The 20685-nt window shown below is 42.5% G+C and overlaps 1 protein-coding gene across 7 annotated transcripts in view; it reads right to left on the bottom strand.

Annotated features, from left to right (window-relative positions):
- Positions 1–736: 736 nt before the first annotated feature.
- Positions 737–20685, bottom strand: part of atp11a (ATPase phospholipid transporting 11A) — a 40853-nt gene continuing 20904 nt past the window's right edge. For 2 of the 7 annotated variants that reach the window (XM_075477998.1, XM_075477997.1), the window contains 28 exons: positions 20394–20474; positions 20195–20302; positions 19346–19474; positions 19063–19166; positions 18897–18944; positions 18491–18555; positions 18313–18394; positions 17412–17562; positions 17119–17316; positions 16872–16985; positions 16523–16582; positions 16264–16430; positions 16074–16145; positions 15679–15752; positions 15478–15581; positions 14522–14703; positions 13782–14033; positions 13489–13666; positions 13162–13264; positions 12738–12883; positions 12509–12568; positions 12283–12410; positions 11574–11709; positions 10739–10762; positions 8653–8718; positions 8441–8544; positions 8184–8349; positions 737–5262 (listed from right to left, as the gene is read on the bottom strand). In XM_075477998.1, the coding sequence (XP_075334113.1) occupies positions 4981–5262; positions 8184–8349; positions 8441–8544; positions 8653–8718; positions 10739–10762; positions 11574–11709; positions 12283–12410; positions 12509–12568; positions 12738–12883; positions 13162–13264; positions 13489–13666; positions 13782–14033; positions 14522–14703; positions 15478–15581; positions 15679–15752; positions 16074–16145; positions 16264–16430; positions 16523–16582; positions 16872–16985; positions 17119–17316; positions 17412–17562; positions 18313–18394; positions 18491–18555; positions 18897–18944; positions 19063–19166; positions 19346–19474; positions 20195–20302; positions 20394–20474 (3384 nt within the window). In that variant the 3' untranslated portion in view covers positions 737–4980. Of the gene's footprint in view, positions 5263–6456; positions 6561–6825; positions 6920–7826; positions 7866–8183; positions 8350–8440; positions 8545–8652; positions 8719–10738; positions 10763–11573; positions 11710–12282; positions 12411–12508; positions 12569–12737; positions 12884–13161; positions 13265–13488; positions 13667–13781; positions 14034–14521; positions 14704–15477; positions 15582–15678; positions 15753–16073; positions 16146–16263; positions 16431–16522; positions 16583–16871; positions 16986–17118; positions 17317–17411; positions 17563–18312; positions 18395–18490; positions 18556–18896; positions 18945–19062; positions 19167–19345; positions 19475–20194; positions 20303–20393; positions 20475–20685 lie in introns of all 7 variants that reach the window. The other 5 variants (XM_075478000.1, XM_075478001.1, XM_075478002.1 and 2 more) reach the window with 5 other exon arrangements.

Here is a 20685-nt window from a genome sequence, read left to right as displayed (position 1 = left end):
TGATTTGCAAGGTAGACACACTAAATGTTTCCATTTGAAGTTTTAGTGGTGTTAGAGTTGACGACGAAGGCGGCAAAAGACTTTTGGTGGTTGTGCTCTCATCTTAAAAGACGACCGAATGAGGGATTTCATTTCAACTTGCGCTAAACGCACCGCAGAATGCCAGCACTGCCACTTTTCTTCTGTGCCGTGTTTTTCCTCTCCCTCAGATTTCACCTCTGACAGTCTTGCCCTAGATATTTCTCCATTCTTGTCAGACACACTCGCAGGTCTCATCTGCTGCCAGCTGTGGAGGAGAGGACGGGGAGATCAGCGCGGATGAGAAGTGAAAAGGATGACGTGAAACCAATCGATCCAGAGCCTCCATCCTAATCTTGTTGACGTCCTCAGACAGCAGCCCCGAAGCAACTTTGAGAAACATTTGAAATATGAAAATTCTCTCGATTTTTTTTTAACCAAAAAACACTTTCAAAGTGTCGTTCAGTTTGCAACAACACATTCATGCAGAGGTTTGCTACACACACACACACACACACAAGCTTTCCACCTTTCGAATGTATTTCATCCGCTTCGTGCATCAAAACTTTTCAGGTGCGTTTGATTTGTCGGACGGCTGCAACACATCTGAAATCCTCTACTGAGCCCTTGTGGCTGTAACAGACAGTGCAGCCACAAACCACAACACATATGTAACTATAAATCATCACATAGAAACATTTCCATTTTTTTTTTCCCCACTTCGGCCTTTATTTTCAAGCAAATGTACAATTGTTTGCCATTGATAACTGAAGAAAGATTGGCAAAAAATCCACAAGTAAATCTTGATACGACTCTGTTAAAAACTTATACAAAAAGACCCCAAAACTGTACATTAATTAACACAACTAAATGTATATATTGTTCATATATATACATATATATATATATATATAGACTGTATCTGAGTATACAGTGATTTATAGATACAGATTTATGGTTATGAGACATATATCACTATTCAATAATACATTGCAATTGAGAAACAATGACATTCTGTTTGAAGGCTGTCAGTTTTGAAAGTCCTGAAAGATCAGAACAGACAGGAGAAGAGTGAGTGGTACAGTAGAACCTCGAAACCCACCACGAATGGCTTTGAAAGTTTCTACAGCAAAGTGTCAATCCTGACACAAGACTGTTCAGTGCAGAGGTGTGTCTGAACATCAGCTAACACCACAGAAATCATTTTTTTAAAATTTATTTAAAGCTATGCATACGTACATAGCCCAGTTTGGGCTGCTGAAACACTGCTCTATATAAATAAGACACACGTCAACATTAAGTACTGTTTCCAAAAATGTAAAAAAAGTAACAAAGTATCACAGAGTCTCCAATGTACAGTCAAAGAGCACTACAGTCACTGCAGGTATTTCTTTGTTCATTTACGTTCCACCGTTTTCAGAAGACTTCTGAGTAACCCTTTGTGCCAGTGTTCTGTCAGGTGCAAATGAGCAACTCAAATCTTGACTTAAAGTTTCAAAGCCATGCTGACGTCAGACCTTGAAGCCCTTGGACTAAAATCCAAAGGAAAGTACTACACTGGGCGCATGAACAAGGGACGCGTTTGTTGATTCATGTGAAATCCCAGTTCAAGCTCTTGTAATGCATTCTTTGATGCGATGGATGACATTTGAATGTAGCACAGCTGTAACACTCGCTCACTTAGCTAGTGCTTAGAGGCCACATTTATTGCATATAAACAGGCAAGGCATTATGCCAACAGTCAGATTAGATTTACAGCCCCTCTGAGCCACTCAGCCCTGTGGGCAAGCTGTTTAAATGTATATATACTGGCTTTTAAAAGAACAAAAAAAAGAAGAAAAATCCCAGATTCTCAGTCACTGAGATTGCAGATATGTCGTGTAGCTGCAGTGGGGGAGGGGCGGCCTTTGGGTTGAGAATTGTTTTGATTTGACAGTCAAGTTTCAAACTGTCAAAGTCAAGTTTTTGGATTCAGTCAAAATTCAAAAGAATGCAGCATTTTCCCCCCGTTTACTCCTACGAGACAGTTGTGATTTGATTCATCCAAATCTGTTTGAACGTCCAAGGAGCTCATTTTGATTTGCAGTGCCCAGAGCAGCAACATACGGCACTTTCAAAGGGATTTTATTGCCTTTGCTTTTTACGGTTCGCTTTAAATAAAAGGCTAAAGATGCCAAAACTTATATAAATATATATTTTTTTTCACCCCAGTTTGTCAGCGCGATCGACGAAAAAATGAAAACCCACCTTCATGGGCATGCAGTATATAAAACATCTGGAATAAAAACAATTAAAAAAAAAAAAAGAGACAGAAATCCATTCGATGTTCTGGTGCAAGTGATAATTCATTTGCTCACTGACTGCGTATGAGTTCAGACTTTTTTTCGACAGTAGAACCGGCACAAATACTAGTTTTTACATTCACCGTTTCAACGACTGATCTGTTCTCTCAGTCACTCCTCTGCTGTGCGTCCAAACATCCATCATCTGCAGCGCCTTTGTACCATCCAAGTGCCCCCCAAGTGTAACACCTTCCCCATAAAGCAAGCACGAACGAGTACACATTTCACAAACTAGCACAAGGCACCTAATGTAAAGCAGCTAAACGTGTCTCTACTGTAGCAGCAACAAGGCTTTGGTTCATAGAAAAACATTGCTGTTCGCACCACAAACGGAGAGATGGATTCGTGGAGGAATGGACGAGGAGATGCAGGAGGGGATGATGATGATGAGACAGGTGGAGGCGACTGCAGCGGAGGGGGGAAACCTTCCACGTCGCTTCGGCAGAGGGAGAATGAGAGAAAGAGAGACAGACAGCTAGGAAGAAAGAAAGAGGAGACGTGTTGAAACAGGAAAGAGGGAGACTTCAGGCTGCACCGTGAAGGCCTTCAGTCATCTATGGAGTTTTAAGCACAGCCAATCTGACCCGCAGAACTGAAACGCCTCGTACTCTCCGCTGAGTGATAGGATGGGAGCGTCTTTTTTTGCCTGTAACAGGGGACTGGACTGACTGATCAGTTCTAATTATTTGAGCTTGTTAAACTCGAGGTGAAAACTTAATCATTTCAATGTATCAGTTGAAGAAACTTGACTTTTTTTACACAAGTATGTCAATATAGGTAGAAATTATAAGGGTAGAGACGGAGGAGATGTGAGCAGAGGTACAGATTCCACATAATACTTCATGCACTAATAGTGCTTGTGCTTGTTAGAGATTGAAACAAAGCTTTTGAGACTTTTTCAAAGTTGTAAAAAGATTAGGTCCCAGCCACCTGTCCCTTATGGTTGTTTGTCATCCGTTCGCTCACAACTTCTTATCCCGATAAATGAACATCTGGGGAGGCGAGAGGTCTCTTCTGTGCTAAAATCATCATGACTTAGTTTGCTACAAATGATGCACTTTCATTTTAGATGACACTTGAATAGTTCAATCAAAACGGCAGGTTTTCATCCTAAAACTGTATCTGACTGAAGATTTCACCTGTTTTTTTGTTTTTTCTGTAACAGAATAAAACCAAAACCTCCTGATTTCCTTGTTACAAGACAGATGGACACTTGTCTGTGTTCGCATCAATAAATGTGTATAACCAGTGAGCTAATCTCAGAGAGCTGTCTTTATTTAAGGCATCAAGTAGTTTTGGGGCACTTGGAAAACATGATAATCCATTTGTGTTTTGAGACGATCAGTTTTTGATATTCCTTTCAAGGTGCTTTGATAAAAGCAAACACAATCAAGCTTAATGAGCACACAACAACAACAACAACAAAAAGTCTTCCAAGTTGTGTTTTTCTTCTACTTTAGGATGACCAAGACATTCTATATTCAGTCCAGAGACTGTTTTAATCTCACTGGTCACATACTGATTACATTTACACAAACTAAATGCCCAAAGTGTTGCCCAAGAGGTAACATGATCTGTTTCTTTGGTAAGTAACTTTAGGGGACAACAAAGTGGCAATTATAAGGCGACATTAAGGCAACAGCAAGAAGCCGTGACATTTCTACAGAGAACAATCACTAAACAATGAACCACGTGTGCAGATAAAAATAATCTCAAAGGCTAAAAAGGAGCTTGCAGAGGTGAGCACAACACACACATCTATCCCACCAACTCTACACTACCTATTGGTGAAAGGGAAGCATCGAAGTGTTGGATACAAGGCTAAAGTTGGTCTTTTATTTCTCCAGCACATTGCAAACAATGACCAACCGACTCTTCCAACATTCGAGGCTTCCCTCCTGTTCTACGCCCCTCCTTACGGTGGTGTAGGATCTGAGCGCAGAGTCCTACGGAGTGTTTCTGGATAATAGGTTTGCACACAGGCAACACCAGTTAGTCCTTTGAAGAGGCAGGTCAGACAGAGAGGAGAGAGAGAAAAAAAAGAGATGGAAAGATCAAAGACAAGAACATGTTTGATCACTGAGAGATTGAGATGAGTCAACACCATCATCACCACATTTTCACTCTCAACATCGTGTGTTTACCACATAACCATGAGGAAAAAAATGGCTACAGTACACTTTCGCTGCCACTGATGGCAGAGACATAAAGGGTCCTGTGCACATATTCTAACATGAAATCATAGCGCTTGAGTCTTTTTGTTTGTTTGTTGTGACATCAATACACTGAGCCCTTTGCAAGCTGTGGTGGCGAGTGAGGCTTTGTGGCTGGAGTCCTTTGCAGATCCATCCCATGGTGCTTTGTGCCACACTTGATCGCTGAGCTGGGAGCACTGCCTCCCCCTCAAATAAATTACACGCCATTAGTGACCCAGTCTGTTGTTTGATTCCTGCTCAGTAATGGAAAAGTATCCAGTTACTACTGGGCAACTTTGCCTGTAATAAATACATCTGAATCTGAAGCTTTTGTTCAGGTCATCGCCAAAATGGATGTTGCTGTAATGTGTATCACAATATAAGCGGAGAAAACACCAAGAAAAAAAAAAAAAAAAAAAAATCGGTTAGACTGAGGTCTCCGGCCCCGCTCCACTGTAAGCATTTCCCTGCTTCAAGTGGTGGGAGCCATCTGCAAAGCGGAGGAGGGGGGTGAAGGTGCGATAGTCTGGCGTTCTTTGCCAGCGAGTGAACATGATTTTTTTGTTATAGCTTTCAGACCTTTGAGGGTTCGGTGGGTTCCTTTGGTTTTCTGAGCCTCGCCGGTGGCTGCTAGCTTTGGGTGGCGCATGGAGAGACGCCAAGGGGGTGAACTCAGACAGCTGGCCCTTGTAGAGTTTGTCAGCATTCTGTGTGAGCGTAAAGAGGGAGGAAATAGAGAGAGATAAGCGTGGTACACGGTTCTCAGGAGGTAGGTGGAGGTGACACTGTTGTCCCAGCTGGCCAGAGTTTCAATTGTGAATGCAATATTTCAGGTAGGTCTACACTGGCCCCTTTCACACGTCAGGGCAGGAACCAACAAAGGAAAAACACAAACAGGAGACATTGCAAGTTGTTCCACATGTTCCTGAACTATGGAAGTTTTTCTGTGCCGTCAGAGTTTGAATATGAATTTCTAATATTGAATTTTTACAGCATCAAAAGCAGACTTTGAATTTGAAAAACCAACAGTGTAAAAAAAAAATCAATTTCTAAAAACAAAAATTCAGTGAAAAAAATTCAACATCTAAAAATTCAGTGGAAAAATGGAGCGTAACTTGATTGGCTGCCGTTGGATGAATTGAGACAGGGATCGATTGCTTCTCCCTGTTTACCCGGAAGTTGAGTCTTGCTCTTTTTTCACTGAATTTTTTTGATTTGAATTTTTTTACACTGATTTTTGTTTTTAGAAATTGATTTTTTTTTTTTACACTGTTGGTTTTTCAAATTCAAAGTCTGATTTTGATGCTGTAAAAATTCAATATTAGAAATTCGTTTTCAAACTCTGATGGCACAGAAAAACTTCCATACTGAACGATGCCCCCATAAGGACGAGAACAGTTACAAGTAGGCGGGCTGTGAAATCACCAAAACAGAGAGGACGCAGAACCGTATCCAGGCCTTAACATAAGCAAATCCCAGCAGCTCTGCGTCACAACTCTGAAATTAAATCTACATAATCAGATAATTCAGTTGGACTCATTTCAATCTGGCCAGCTGTGATGATCATGTCACATCCACAGAGTTCAAACAAAAAAAAACGACGCAACCCAAGCATGTTAAATATGCAACACATGAGCACTGAACATGCATTTAACATCCAGTCCCCGTCTGAGCAGTCTTCCGTCTCTGCAGCCATGGAAATGGGCCACTAGATGACACCAAAGCTCCATGTTAGCAGTCACCCACCTGAAAGCTGCACACATGACCAGGAAATCTCTTACATTATCCAGCTCACAGTCCGTTTGTTAGTCAATTTATCATTTCAAGCTCAAACCCATGAAACCACACACCCTAGTAAAGCAAACCCATCATCACACACAGAAGCGAGGTGTGTGCTTTACCGTGCTGAAGCCTGTTAGGCTTCTGTGACAGCTACTCCATCTAGTAAGGAGTCAGAAATCTGGAAGGCCAGGGCCCTCTCAAACCTTTTCATATCCCTCACATGCTGTGGACACACACGCAAACACATACACATATTCGGAGACAATTAAGTGACTTCCACATTCTCAAAAAGTAAATAATGATGATAAAAAATTAAATACTATGCTCAGAAACAAGAAGGCCACACACTGCAGCAACCCACCGCATGCACTGAGCCAGAGTAAGTAAGCAAGCGACTTCATGCAAATCAGCACACAGGACACAAGAAAGGAAAATATAGAAAAGAGGGAAATCTACACGACGAGGCAGGAGGAAAGGCAGAGGGTCACCTCCAGGAGGGCTGGATTAGAAACTCATTCTGCTGGAAGTCTGAGACAGCATAAAGATGGTGGAAGGCTCGGACGCAAGGCACCGACGCTTGTTCTGCCACGGAGGAGAGCCACAGGTGGGAGGAAGGGTGTAGAGGAGGTGGAGGAGGAACCAGAAGGTCAGGGGATGAACAAGGAAAGGGAAGAGTTAAAGCTCCTGTGTCAGATTTTTTTTTTAAATGCCACATGAACAGTTTAAGAGAATGGAAGCAGAAAGTTTTGAAGCTATCTAAGGGAGAAGACACCGTCTGTGCCAAACGATCAGAAATATCTCAGCACCTTTCAGGAGGTGGATTATCGGTGCATCCCAAACAAAAGGTAAGAGGGAGATTATGGGAGAAGGAGCAGCTCAGGACAGTGGGTCAGAAATATGATAAGCTGCGTGGACCTTCGGAAAGGAGAGTTCAAACCTCACAGCAAACAGAGACAAACAAATTCATTCTCTCCCAACTTGAACTGTTTCTGAGCAGCATGTCATAGTTTTCACATCTGTCACTCTGCAGCCCAGACGTATGATCCGTCCTTTCACTCCCGGCTGATGAACAGAAAATACTAAAAAATCCAATCATCTTCGATTTTAATGGACGCCTCATCTTGTCTTGCTGAACTAGTTTAGCATAAGATAAGTACTAAAATGGATGATTATGAAATGAAACTGCCTATATTTTGTGTGAAAGTGACACGAACACTCTAGGGTCCATCTTTTACACAGTTTTCCCTGAAATTTGAGTGCACATTTATCCATTGTTACCCATCAATAAATAATGTCTTTACGAACACAGCCCTTTTTTTTTTACCTCTCTTCGGCAGAACAGCCACTCCTGGCTCTGAAGCAGAGTGACACATGATTCTTATTCCTTCATCAATAAAACATTCTGAGTGTTCGATAAGTACGATAAATATTTTTAGCAACTAAGAGATAAGGGATCACTGCACACAGGCGGAGAAGCTTACTGACTCACATCCAGCAAAGCAGGAACGTAGCCAAACCCAGCATACATCTGCTGACCCATAATCACCAGTTAAACATGTCAAGTCATCACAGCTAAGTGTACTGTGGGTATATTGTGTGAATATGGTAGTTTCCAGGGAAATCTGCTTAAATCTAAATGCACGAATTAGCAGTTGGGCTGCTTATTTGCATTTGATAGCATTTTGATTCCAGCAATCATTCTAAAATACCTCTCTGTGAATGAGAAGCAGGCATTTACTAGGTTTAGAAACAAGATACTACTATGATACTCATCTTCACTGAAAAACAGAACCTTTTTTTTATGTAAATGAGTAAAACACGACTCTGTTTCTGTATATGTGCCCACCTGTATGCGTTCAGTAGTGGTGGGCCACAGCGTCCTCCAGATAACCTTCTTCACCACGTCTGGCAGCAGACTGGCTGTGATCAGAAGGATTATACTGAGCCACGCTGGGCCGCTGGACAGCATCTGCATGAACACATAGTACATTCTCTGGTAGTTGAGGAAAGGCCTGGGTGAGAGGACAGGAGGGAATAAAGCCAATTTAAAAACAAGTAAAAATGTAACAATTCATTCAATGAGAAGATATTTTCAAAGTATACCAGATAATTCCGCCCCAAAGCAGAGAGAAGACCACAAAGAATACCAGAGAGCCCCAGATGACAAAATGGTTGATCCACGTCCAGTAATGAGTATCTAGAGCCAACTTAAAGGACAGACATGAGACCATGTTAACACGCTAAGTGAGACTTCAACCAGCCTCATTTGGGGGACTATTTGGCATGTGTGTGTCTGTATCTGAGTGTGAGGCTACCTTGAATGTAACAGTGAAGACTAGTACAGTGAAGACAAGCGTTCCAAATGTCCAGTTTCCAAACATCTGCAGGGGAGAAACGGTAACAGCTGGTAAGTCAATTTTGAAGGAAATAAATGTCACTTTGAATGATAAAAATAGGGTCAAATCAGCAGGAACACATTGTAAATGGTTGCATGTCACACAGTAAGAGGGGCTGAGCTGAACAAATTCTGCAACTGTTAAATGTTTGTAATCTTTAAAAAAAAAAAAGGTTTATTTGGCACTTAAATACCTCCAGAAAACCTACATTTACAGGGCACAGGGTGCTCAGTTAGAAACGTGCAGCCGAAGAGCAGATTTTCAGATGACGGATGGATGGGAAACAGCTGAGTTGAGTCGAAATCCTTAAACACCCCAATTATTCTTAGTTCTTCAAGGCGAACATGTTTAAATCATGTCAAACAATTCAAATGTTTTTGTTTTGTTTTATGCCACAGAGGAGCGTGGATGACAGGGATATTTTTTCAAACTTGTCCCTGTGAAAGAGTATTTTCAAGGTCTATTCGAGCTAAATTAAAATGACCGATCAACCTGAATATTTCCTTGTTGTTTCGCCTTCACAGCAACACGGGAAACAGAGACTTTAACACATTACACAGAAGATAACATGTCCTGAAAACAAATACCACAAAAATAACGGCCCTTTATATGTTCAGTTAAATTAAAGTTTAACACGGTGGGATTATAACGAATAGCCTCTAAGCCTGTCTCAACTTTGCACTGTTTGGTTAGCATAATACTAACTTTACATGTGATTTATATAGGAATGATTCAAATAAGATTGAAAAGCATTTTGTATTTGTTTGGGAGCTTTGTGAAGGCTACATCCAAAAAGAGGTGCTTCAATGGACTTAAAAGAGGAGCACTGCGTAATACGACTTGCAGTTTATTAGATTATCACTGACACTGGCTTCCAGGTTAAGGTGAAACAATTTAAGTTGCAGTCAATTCAAATGCAGCAGCTAGACTGGTGCGCTCCCATTTCAGCCTTAATTCACTCGCTATGAATCAGTTTTATCGTCGATTTGTGGCTCGGCTCTGAGCTAAATTATTGTGTTCCTGCTGCACTCAGACTTTCAGCTTAAAAATCCCTACTTCTGGCTTTACATAAGACCAGTATCAAGATTAAAAGTACATTTCTTTTCTTTACATTTTTCCCCACACATTCATACAGAATAAAAAAAGCAACCTCCTCTTATGCTCTCTGGGCTTTTGGTGGCCCGTTTCCATTTGATTCATTGTGGTTATAATATAATGATATGATATATATATATATATATATAATAAAGTTATATGCTTCATAACTTTAATATCGCTGTTATTGTTGTCAAATAGGAATTGTGATTTTTTTTCTTCTCTTTGACGCTGTTTCAAAGTAAATTAAAAAGGATCATTTTCTTCACTAAAAAGTACAGTCGGTAAATCCCCAAATTTATTTTGACTAAGCAAATCTTAAAAATGTTTTTTTGTTTGGTTTATTATCAATCTGCTGTTCAGTAATACTGTACCAAACGTCTCCATGAAACCAAATTACTAATAATGTTAGCAGCATTTCAAAAACCCATCAGATTTCCTGTTAGTTTGAAAGTGAAATCTATTTCCAACCAACTCGCCTGCATCCACGTCAATTCTCATTCTTTACTAATAAGCCTATAAAAAAGCTCTGATGCTTTAGGGAGTAACCATAAAGCTGACAACGATACTCTTGTCTAAAAGCAGCACCATCAGTTGTAGAATTAGATTTAAAAGATGGCTAAATGTCTTGAATGTCATGTAATGGAGGCAGGAGCACTTTTTTCATGTGCTCAGTCATTCCGTGCTTTTACATGAGATCAGACAGACAGGAATGTGCCACACACACACAAAACACACACAGGGTGACTGGTCGCTAACAGCTAGACACGAGTATGGATACAGGAAGAGGTGGGTCACTATACAAAAGCCTAAAAGCGAGAACGGCTGTTTGCATCAGTCTGCGTGAAGGTGACACGAAAGTGGAGAGTGAAACTAGGGAGAGATGACAGAGAGACAGGGACAGGCTTACCATCTGTGTGTTGGTTGTCATTAGCTGGGAGGAGGAAAGAGAAGCAAAAAGAAAAAGCAACACAAAGGTAAGAGGATAGGAAGAAGAACAGAATATGAGAAGAAGAAAATTGAGAAATCAAATAAACAGTTTGGTCGCCCAACGGGAGAATAAATCAAATTGGATGGGGGGAAAAAAAAACAAAGGAAAATTAATAAGAAAATAAGAGAGATCAAGCAACTCAAAGAAGTAAAAAAGAAAAGAATAAAATTCTGGGAGCACCAATTAAAAATCAAAGCAAACTGATAGAGTACACAGAGGAAGATGGTGGAAAACCTGCCCTGCCGTTGTGCATTATCAAATGTGAATGGAAGAACATAATCAGCTTTCATAAAAATGTGCTCGCGGTCCTCAGAGATACGCTTCACCACAGCTACTGCCTTTAGCTCGAGTCATATTCCAAAGCACGTCTGCGTATTTTGCACAGGAAGGCAGTAAGCCAATCATAAGCGTTAATGTTAGATTTTCACCACAAATTCTCATGCCGTCCTGAAAAATGATCAAAACTACTGAGTGGTTCTGTTATGGCTAATTCAATCTCCTTTTTTTCCCATACAACTTTCCAGTGAAACTTAGAAGATAACTGTTGCAATAACTCGACAAATCATCTGCCCGCAGCTGCTTAAGCTTCATCATGATACCAAGCTCTGTCCTGGAGTGGTGCAGAAATATAAATGTCCAACTGAGCTACAAACTGAGCGACGCAGACTTGAAAATACATGCCAAAGGCCAAATTAATGTGAAAGAACTGTCCCTTAAGGAGTTGAAATGGCCGTCACAGACACATAAGTGTTACCTGTCCGTTGCTGGTGAAGGTGGTGTTGTCAAACAGGAAGTAAGCGCCAAAGAACATCACAATGGCATCATACACACCCAGGATGGTCCAATATATGAAGATGGGCCATCGCAGCAAAGAGTTCTTGGCAATATCTCTGTCAAGATGACCAAAAGATGACAGTAATGAACACCTCTTCTGTGAGTGACTTTGTGATGAAAGACGTGTTTTGTTGGTCGTACTTTGACAAAGGAACGAAACAGCGGCCATCTAAACACATGGTGACCTACGTTAATGTATGAGGTTTCAGTCTTTTTAAGGTCCGATCATAACGTCTTTTACGTTTTATGAAAGTCGGATTGTGTATGTTTTTTTGCTTTCGAGCCTACTTTGTTTGAGTCACTGTCTGAAATGTGGAGAATACAGAAAAATGATAAATATTCATGCTCTTTTTTTGCCGTGAAGCCTCATCAAATATGCTGGCGAGTGTCTCTGGAAGCACCCAACGAGAGTGCAGTCTGCTTTGGGTGAAACAGATGCTGCAGTAGATTGGATCACTAAGACATCCAGAGAATTAGTCTCCTTCCAAATTTGTGTCATGAGACTATGTTCCCAGTGCATGTTTCCACTCAGACGTGATCTGGCTGACGAGAGGCAGTAATGACCTCCGCAGAGTCTTATCTCTGCAAACTTTGTACTATTCCAGTCAAAAATGAATGCAGACACAGACCTGTAGAGAGAGGGATCCTTCTTCAGGATGTCCATATTAATGTGCTGCTCCATGAGACTGTAGAGCAGAATGGGCAGCGAGGTGAAGCTGATGTTGTAGAGAGTTAAGTAGGCTGTGTCGTACAGCGGCTGGAGTTTAGGACAGAGAACAGTGTTACACCTTTTTCCCCCCCTTTAGTTATCGTACTTTTTTTCCACGGCTGTCGGTTCAGTCCGTGTCTGCCTACCTGCTGTGAGAAACCACAGAAGAACTGGTAGAGGAACTGAGGGAAGATGAAACAGACATTCTGGAAATAAAAAAGAGAACAGATGAGAAGAAACTTGCAGAGATCAGGAAGTCTGTTTGGATGAAGATGACTGGAAACGATGACTTAAACATAAATGCGTATGCCTTTTAATACGAGAATGAAGCAAATATTTAGACACAATACTGTAAATGACCTGCAGGCTGCTTACCTTGTAGAAGAAGTATTGCACTAGTTCAGAGATGCGTATGTAGTAATAGTGTCCGTGGACGAGCAGCATCTTCTTGAGGTGTTTAAATTTTGGGATGGCGTAGTCACTGTTTCTCACTGCCTGACGGCCCTCCTTACCCATAATACCTGCAGTCAGTGAACATAAACACAACAGAAGAAATGATCACCATTATCACGTTGATAAGCAACAGTACCAAATGTACTGAACAGACAAGGCATGTTCCTCCTGTAGGACTGTTTCCGTCCATCATGCAACTTCCACTTTGCTTGCTGAAGACTGAGGGCAAAATGTTTCATGACATGCAAAGTCTGTCTAAGTTTTAACAGCCGCCCGATTGCACACAACAACAGCTAACATTCTCTTACTGTTTGGGTTGCATGAGCCACAGTACCAGAATACTCACCAATGCCAACATGGGCCTCCAGGATCATACTGACATCATTAGCGCCATCTCCAATGGCCAGCGTGATGGGGTGCTCTTTGGAGGTTTTGATCATCTTGACAATCTGTAAACACAAAATTGCCACTCATGTAATACCCCTGACTCTTTACAGCCGCTTATTACATCTGCACACACCGTTGTAGCTTCGGTCTGCCTTCATAATGACTACTTAGTGTGAAAGCCATGAGCAACTGCATCAACGCCCACTCGATCTGACTGACGTCTGTCTCTAGCAAACAGTCCTGTACACCTGAAAAGAATAGCGGCCGTCAGCAGAAGTCTTAATACCTGTGCTTTCTGAAGCGGCGCCATCCGACAGCAGAGGACCGCGCTACAGTTGCGGCAGATTTCCAGGAAGATCTCTTTGTAATTCCCTGAGTTTGAGTCCATCTGGTCGGGCCTCATCACCGCAGAGAGGGTGGCTCCGTCAATTATCAGGCCAAAGTCGGTACAGTCCCCTGATAGACTAGACAAACACAAGATCTCTCAAATACGCTGCTATGAAACTCATATTTTTGTCTTTTTATTTTTAAATTTTAAAATGTAATGGGTGTAACACTTTCATTTAAAAACGCACGCACCCAGAGAAGGTGTCCCGGGTCATGCCTCCATGCTGCCTGAGGACTGTCCTGCTCAGGTCAAACAGCACATCATGAAGGCTCTGCTCCTCCGTGCGTTTGGTGGTCAGCTCCAGGATCTGGGTGTTGCGGTGAAACAACTTGCTGGCGTAGCAGGTTGCAGCCGCAGTCTCCATCTTATCTCCGGTGAGCACCCACACCTTCATGCCGGCTTTGTGTAGAGACTCTATGGTGTCAGCCGCTTTTTCCTGTAGCCTATTGTGGAAGAAAAAAAAAATGCACAGGGAGGGGTGTTTTAGTGGAGCAAAATAAATACCTCTGTTCCGTGTTTTTTTTATTCAGCTATCACAGAAACATGCACAGTAATTGATCCAATGCTTGGGTCCAATTTTCTTTGTGCGAAATGAGTTAACTCGCAGAGCCCTCTGAGTTAACAGTTTCTTTACAGCCTACACTATAATTGCCTTAGTGGCATGTGTGCAGTTAGGGGGTTGGACTGCTCCTCGCCTCAAAACCGGGGCAGCATTTTTCATGGCTGCAGCACACGCAGAACTGCTGCTCAGAGTTGCTCGGGGTGCAGAGATGTCAACATTTTAATGCGGAAAAAGTGCAGACGAGGCACTTAAATATCGGAACGACACCGCCATGTAATGTAAAGTTTTCTTGTGGAACAGAGCTCCAGCTGTAGTGCGAAATGTTTCATGTAAAGATGTCCCGCAAATCGTTTATAAGAGAACCTGCACCTGTCCTCCACAGCAGTGGCTCCGAGCAAAATGAGGTCTTTCTCGATGAGGTCGTAAGCCTCGGCCAGCCGTTTGTCTCGGTCCAGTAGAGCCAACTTGGCCGCATTGAGCAGGTGGCAAACCTGCTCGTACTGTTCCGAGTTCAGAGGTCGGTAAGCCACACAAAGTGTCCTCAGACCCTCCTGGAAGAGAGCAGATATTCACAGTTAGAAAAAAGGAATTTAATTTAGACGTAATATACAGAAAAAGAAAAGAAACATCTGCAACATTGTTTTTGCAAAGAGCATCAAAAAGTTGTTCTTTTGTGTGTGAACTTGGGCTCCGAGTGTCCCAGTGTGCGGGCGCCAGCTGCCATTTCCTGAACCTCACCCAGTACATATTCATCTGTGGCTGTGACCACAGCAAGCGAGGTCCCACTGACCTAGTTTTCACTGCAAGTTGGTTTTACTTTATCTAGTTCAGCTTTACCAGCAAACGTCATCACAAACACTCAACCAGAGACATCCTGTGACATCCTGTGACTTAAGTTCTGCACAGTTACCTGCTTTATTATATGCAACCTAAACTGTAGTAGGTCCAACATGTCCCACGAGATTTCATTGTAATAAAAAACAAATCTGCCTTTTTGGTGTTTTACTTCTCACATAGATGAAAGAAAGTGCAGATTAAAACAAAAGCGAGAAAATGAACAACTCCTGGGGGCTTTTTGTCTATCAATAACAATGCTGTGTTGTGGAAAACAATGTGCACAACCGTTTGATAGAGGTGAGCTCCACTTATCAACTTCTAATAGTAGCCATGGAAACCATGGTCATGTTCTGTAACTGTGGCAACCATTGAAATCATATAGCCTTTGAGACTTAAAAGTGTTCCAAGTGAAAAAGGCGTCGAGCTATCCTCTGGATCTGTAAGAAAAGTGTGAGTGTGTGAGTGTGCGCCAGGGTGTGAGCTCTCACCACTGCATTGTGCTCCACCCGAGCTCGGACTTCCTCCACCTTGCCCGAGACAACTCTGGGGAAGATGGAGGAGTCGGCGCCTTTGCAGAACAGATACAGCTCTCCTGCTCACACACACACATACACAGATGGAAAAGTAAGTAAATGACAAAAACACACACATAAAAAAAATATATAAATTCCCATTTGAGGGTGCGTTACCAGAGCTGGCCCTGACGATGACGCTCATCCGCCGTCTGACTGAGTCAAAAGTCAAAACTTCCAGCAGCTCAAACCTAATGAATAGAAAGAGGAGAAAAAAACCCCAAAAACACACAACTTTTAATATCAGTTGTAAATTCTTAATATTCTCAGACAAAAACAATAATCTACATATTCTCCCTGCTGGAAGGCTCTTTATTCATGCTGCTACTAAGCTACTCCCATTTGATTCAGTGATGAAATACAGCATTCCAGAAATGTCCATGCAGTTTGATCCAGATGCCACGATTGCTTCAAATTCATACACTGGCCATGAGGTAGCTAAGATAACTATGGCAACAATATAAAAGAGGATATTTTTCGTTTACTTTTGCTTTTTTAAGGGTCACACTCACCTCTCTACCTCATCCTCTCTATTCAAGATTTCCATCTGACCGTCCTTGTGTCTCAGGTAGGTGAAACCGAGCCTGCAGCACAGAGCATTTAGAATGGAGTGAATGAGCTAGACTTGTGTGTGTGTGTGTGTGTGTGTGTGTGTGTGAAAAAAAAAATCTGAATTTTTGAGTGTTTGCGTGCATGCTCCACCTCTTCATGCCCTCCACCAGTGCCACCTCGTCTGGAGACGAGGAAATGTAAAACGAGGTGGACTTGCCCTGGTGGATGCCGTGCTTGATCCCATCCACCGTCTCCTCCTCCTTAACCTGCACTGTGTGACACAAACACAGCGCGCGGAAAAACAGCTCCTCGTGCTCCTGTGGTGGACGACCAACTCTGTGTTACACACAGACGCAAACACACACATACAGCATGCACATGCGCAAACCATCAGTGAGGCTATGCTCACCCTGGCTTCAGGCCCAGGCGACGTGTCGATCATGTCCATGCTGGCAGCACCGGGCATCACCTGCCAACAACACAGGTCAGTTAAACGCAAATATCATTATTTATAAATATATATATATATATTACTTGATTATTACAGCAACTCTTGGTGCAAATGGAATACGTTTGAAAACATGAAACTGAGTAGAATTAAAAAGGCAAAAATATACATTTTCCAGCTCAAATAAACTGAACCACACGTGTAGTTTATAACTTATTTTATCCAGTCACTGCAGGACATAAAATGTGTGCACTCTCTGTCAAAGAAACACTCAAACAAACAATAAGAATCACAACCATTGTGACGCTACCTGTCCGTTGCAGATGGCGTGAGGTACATAAACGTGTCCGTCCACACAGCACTCTATGAACTCCATATTATTCTCTGTTAAAGTCCCCGTCTTGTCTGTAAACACGTACTCCACCTGGAAAAAGTGCACATCATGCGTACTGAGTAATTCTAACATGAAATCTTCCAGTTTTTCTCTCCCAAATCTGTTGAATAAACTAATATTTGCATAGTAAACCATCTGCTGAGAGTGAGGTCTACTTTGCTACCTGTCCCAGCTCCTCATTCAGGTCTGAGGTGTTGACCACAGCTCTCTCCCCGAGCTCGTCGTCAAACATCTCATCGTCCCACATGATGAAGTAAGAGCCCAGAAACTTCTGCATCTCCACCGTCACGTACATTGAGACGGGAATGATGTAGTTGAAGAGAACCATGAAGGCCAAGAAGTCTGTGAATGCCCTGATCAGCTGGGGAGAAGGAGGAACAGAAGTAAGGGGAAGTAAAGAAAGGATGGAGAAACCTTTGCTTTCCCAGATTTAGGAAAAACATTGAAGGGACTCACGATGTGTCTCTGCCTCTCGGATTCCGTCCTGTCGTTGTACCAGGGCTCGTCTCTGTTGGGGTCGGCCTGCCACACGTATTTCAGTGCCGTGTTGATGACAGCTTTGCTGATGAGGATGCACAGGTAGACCACCAGGTAGGCATTCATTGACCTGCAGGAGGAGACATCAAACATAAGGAGATAAATGCACATGACCTCCTGAGTGCTGACAAAAAAAAAAATCAATGTTAATGCTTTTTCAATGTGAACCGGATTGATTTGTTATTTGGTTGCGTTCCCCATATTTTTGAGACAGTAAAAAAGAAAAATGGATGTTGATGCAAAAAAGACCCGCATAAAAGAATCCAAACCATCTCTGAGAGCCGCCTGTTGCTAATTGGCCATTTTCGTTAACTATTTCTGATACACGGGTAGAAAGTAAACAAAAACAAAAAAAAAGAATTCACAGAGAAGTACCCCCCAGCCGCACATCCACAATAAACAGGACTTTGGAAAGTGTCAAACTGCTGATATATGAATCCAAATGAGACATTTGGGTCAAGACGTTTAGCCTGAGCCAAGTCAATTTTAGTAAAAGGAAGACAAAGGCCAAAGGGATAATCCTGCGCACACAAGTGCAAATGTAATCCACCTACACTCAGTCATTTCTACGAGCCATCTGGATACAAGACTCTGTCAACGCCAGATGGACAGAAAATTGATTCAGTCAGTGCAACGAGCCACAGAGACTCTCAGTCAGTGCGTAAATGAAGATATGAGAAGTGAACAGATGGATGGAAGGAGGGTAAAAAAAATTTAATAATGTAGAAAAGGAGTTCTGGAGCTTGCATGAGGACGTCAATCAATGCCAACAGGTTTTTTCTAACTGGAGAGATTCTATGAAAAGAAAATGAAAGCTTACTTTTCCACCGCGGACCGTTTCTGGGACTTGGACTGATAGTTGAGAGCCATCTTGGTTTCCATGCCAGTGTAGATGACAACAGCTGATAAGAGAGCAGTGAGAGAGTCGTCTCATTTAGAAGCGCTTTCTTTTATATCATCCGACACCCTGAAAAGTTCAATGCATCAATGTACATTACCGTAGATGTATTCTGTGTTCTTGAGTGTGGCTCCTCGGAGCAGCAGGTTCTCCGATCCCAATGGCCTGTGAGACAATACCAGCTCCATTAGCCTGTGTTATCAGGGCCATCATTAATCAGACAGTTAAATTACAAATAATTTGTCAGTTTGGAAAAATATAACGTCTTCCTTCCTAGCATATACGTAACAGCGGATACGTATTTGCATGTTTTCAGATACTTCTGTCAGACTACAATGAGTTAATATGATGGAGACGAGCGTCAGCAGCTCTGGACTGTGGCCAAAGATGTTAAACGGGTCGCCCGATAGTCTGGAGGTTGGTGTTTGAATCCTGGCTTCTCAAGTTTTAACAGACAGATGTTTACCGGAGAGAGCAATCGCTATCGTGTCTGGGATTCAGGTTACCTGGCCACTGGCTCGTTGTCCATGTAGACGTTGATACGGCCTACGAATCTGTGTGGGGGGAAAGAGAAAAGAAGCGAGATAAGACATTTTTCAGATAAGTATTTGGCAAGAAAGCTTTGTTCAAGTCCCTGTGTGTGTGTGCAGTACGTGTGCACGTTGTACTGACTTGTACAGGTCAGGCTGTGGCTGTTCACATTCTATTGTGGCATGGACAGAGTCCACGTCTCTCTCTGTGTTGTAAGCTTTGGTGTCCTGAACTGCATAGTACGTCTATGTTGGAAAGAGAGCAGAGGAGCAGAAGAAAAATCCATTTCGATGAAAGAATAAAAAGAGGGAGCGAGTGTGTGTAAAAAGTTAGAGGGAAAAAAAATATATCAGAAATTACACCCGATGCATATCCTAATAAAAACTGATAAAATGGGATGAAACAAACTAAAAATGTGACTAACTTTGTGGCTGCTCTCTCCATCCAGGCTGGCTGTGGTGACAAAACACGTCCCATCATCTCGAGATGAGGAAAGAAGGATGAGATCACATGGAAAGGTTTCATTTTCTTGCACAAAGACCACGTCTCCAACCTGAGACAGAAAGGAGAGATGTCATGACCTGCTCTTCAAAACTGACTGGGTCTTGAGCATTCCGTGAGTGAAGCAGGGGCAGTCATCTTCATTTACATTTGAACTGCACATTCATGCTTATTTCAGCCCACAAATACACCATGTTTACATTGGTTTCTAAACTGTGCTCGCTCTGCTCAGTTGAACTGCATCTGAGAGCAGTGCAGTCATCCCTAAAATGACTTGGAGGCTGACATTGAAATGCGCTGCGTCCTATGACTTTCCACCAGAGCCGCTAAGGAACAACAACCTTCTGGGTGCAGCGTCTTCGAAAGACAGCGGGGAACTTATCACACAGTTCCGAGAATGGCTAATGCAGCCTCAGCTAATGCAGTTAGCCTAACAAGCTAACCACCAGCTTTACCACCTGCAGACTTTACCACAAGTTCAGCCAACCGCTGCGAAACCTTCAGGCTCTCATGGAAAAGTAAGAGATCCACACGGTCTGTTCATTTAACTATATTTTCACCCTCATTTTGTTGCATAACGTGGACAAACATTAACGTTCTTAAAAACTAAATTGCTTTTAAATTGTGGGCAAACACACACACACACACACGTGCGCAAGCATAAACGTAAAGAGCTTAGTAGGAGGAAAATCCCTCGGCACAAGCCAAAAAACCAAAGCACTCAAGCTCTGATGTTACGCGGGGTGAGGGTGATTTAGTCACACAAATGTACCCTGAGTCTGCGACTTTGCTTGCAGACCACTTTCCCATGCTGCACCACGTGGACGGGACACTGGTTGACAGAGTTGTCTGCTTTGTGTCTCAACCAGTCCTCGTAACCCTGCGAGAGAGACGCACGGAGAGCAGGAGATAACTTCAACACAGCGTGTGCACGATCAATTAAAAGAGTCCCGAAAAAGCTTGGGCCTCACCTGCTTAATGGCGGTGACTGTGATGACAAAGAACAGCGGCAGCCCGCTGGTGACTGGACTTGTGGGAGTGTCGATCATCAACTGTGGTCACACACAAACACAAACGGGACTGAATGACGAGGAAAAATGGATGACGGGAGAAATCGCTGAAAAGACAGACAGCTGTACAGAGGCACGAAGTCTTAGCTGACCTTTATAGGATTCTACAGGAAGGTAATAATACCACATGGACCCTTTGCTCCTCCTATACTTTGTTGTGAAAAAGAAACCAATGGTGGTCGAATGGTTGACT

This window comes from Odontesthes bonariensis, chromosome 11 (genome assembly GCF_027942865.1).
Source record: "Odontesthes bonariensis isolate fOdoBon6 chromosome 11, fOdoBon6.hap1, whole genome shotgun sequence".
Lineage (NCBI taxonomy): Eukaryota > Metazoa > Chordata > Actinopteri > Atheriniformes > Atherinopsidae > Odontesthes > Odontesthes bonariensis.
This window is presented reverse-complemented; position numbering and strand designations above follow the sequence as displayed.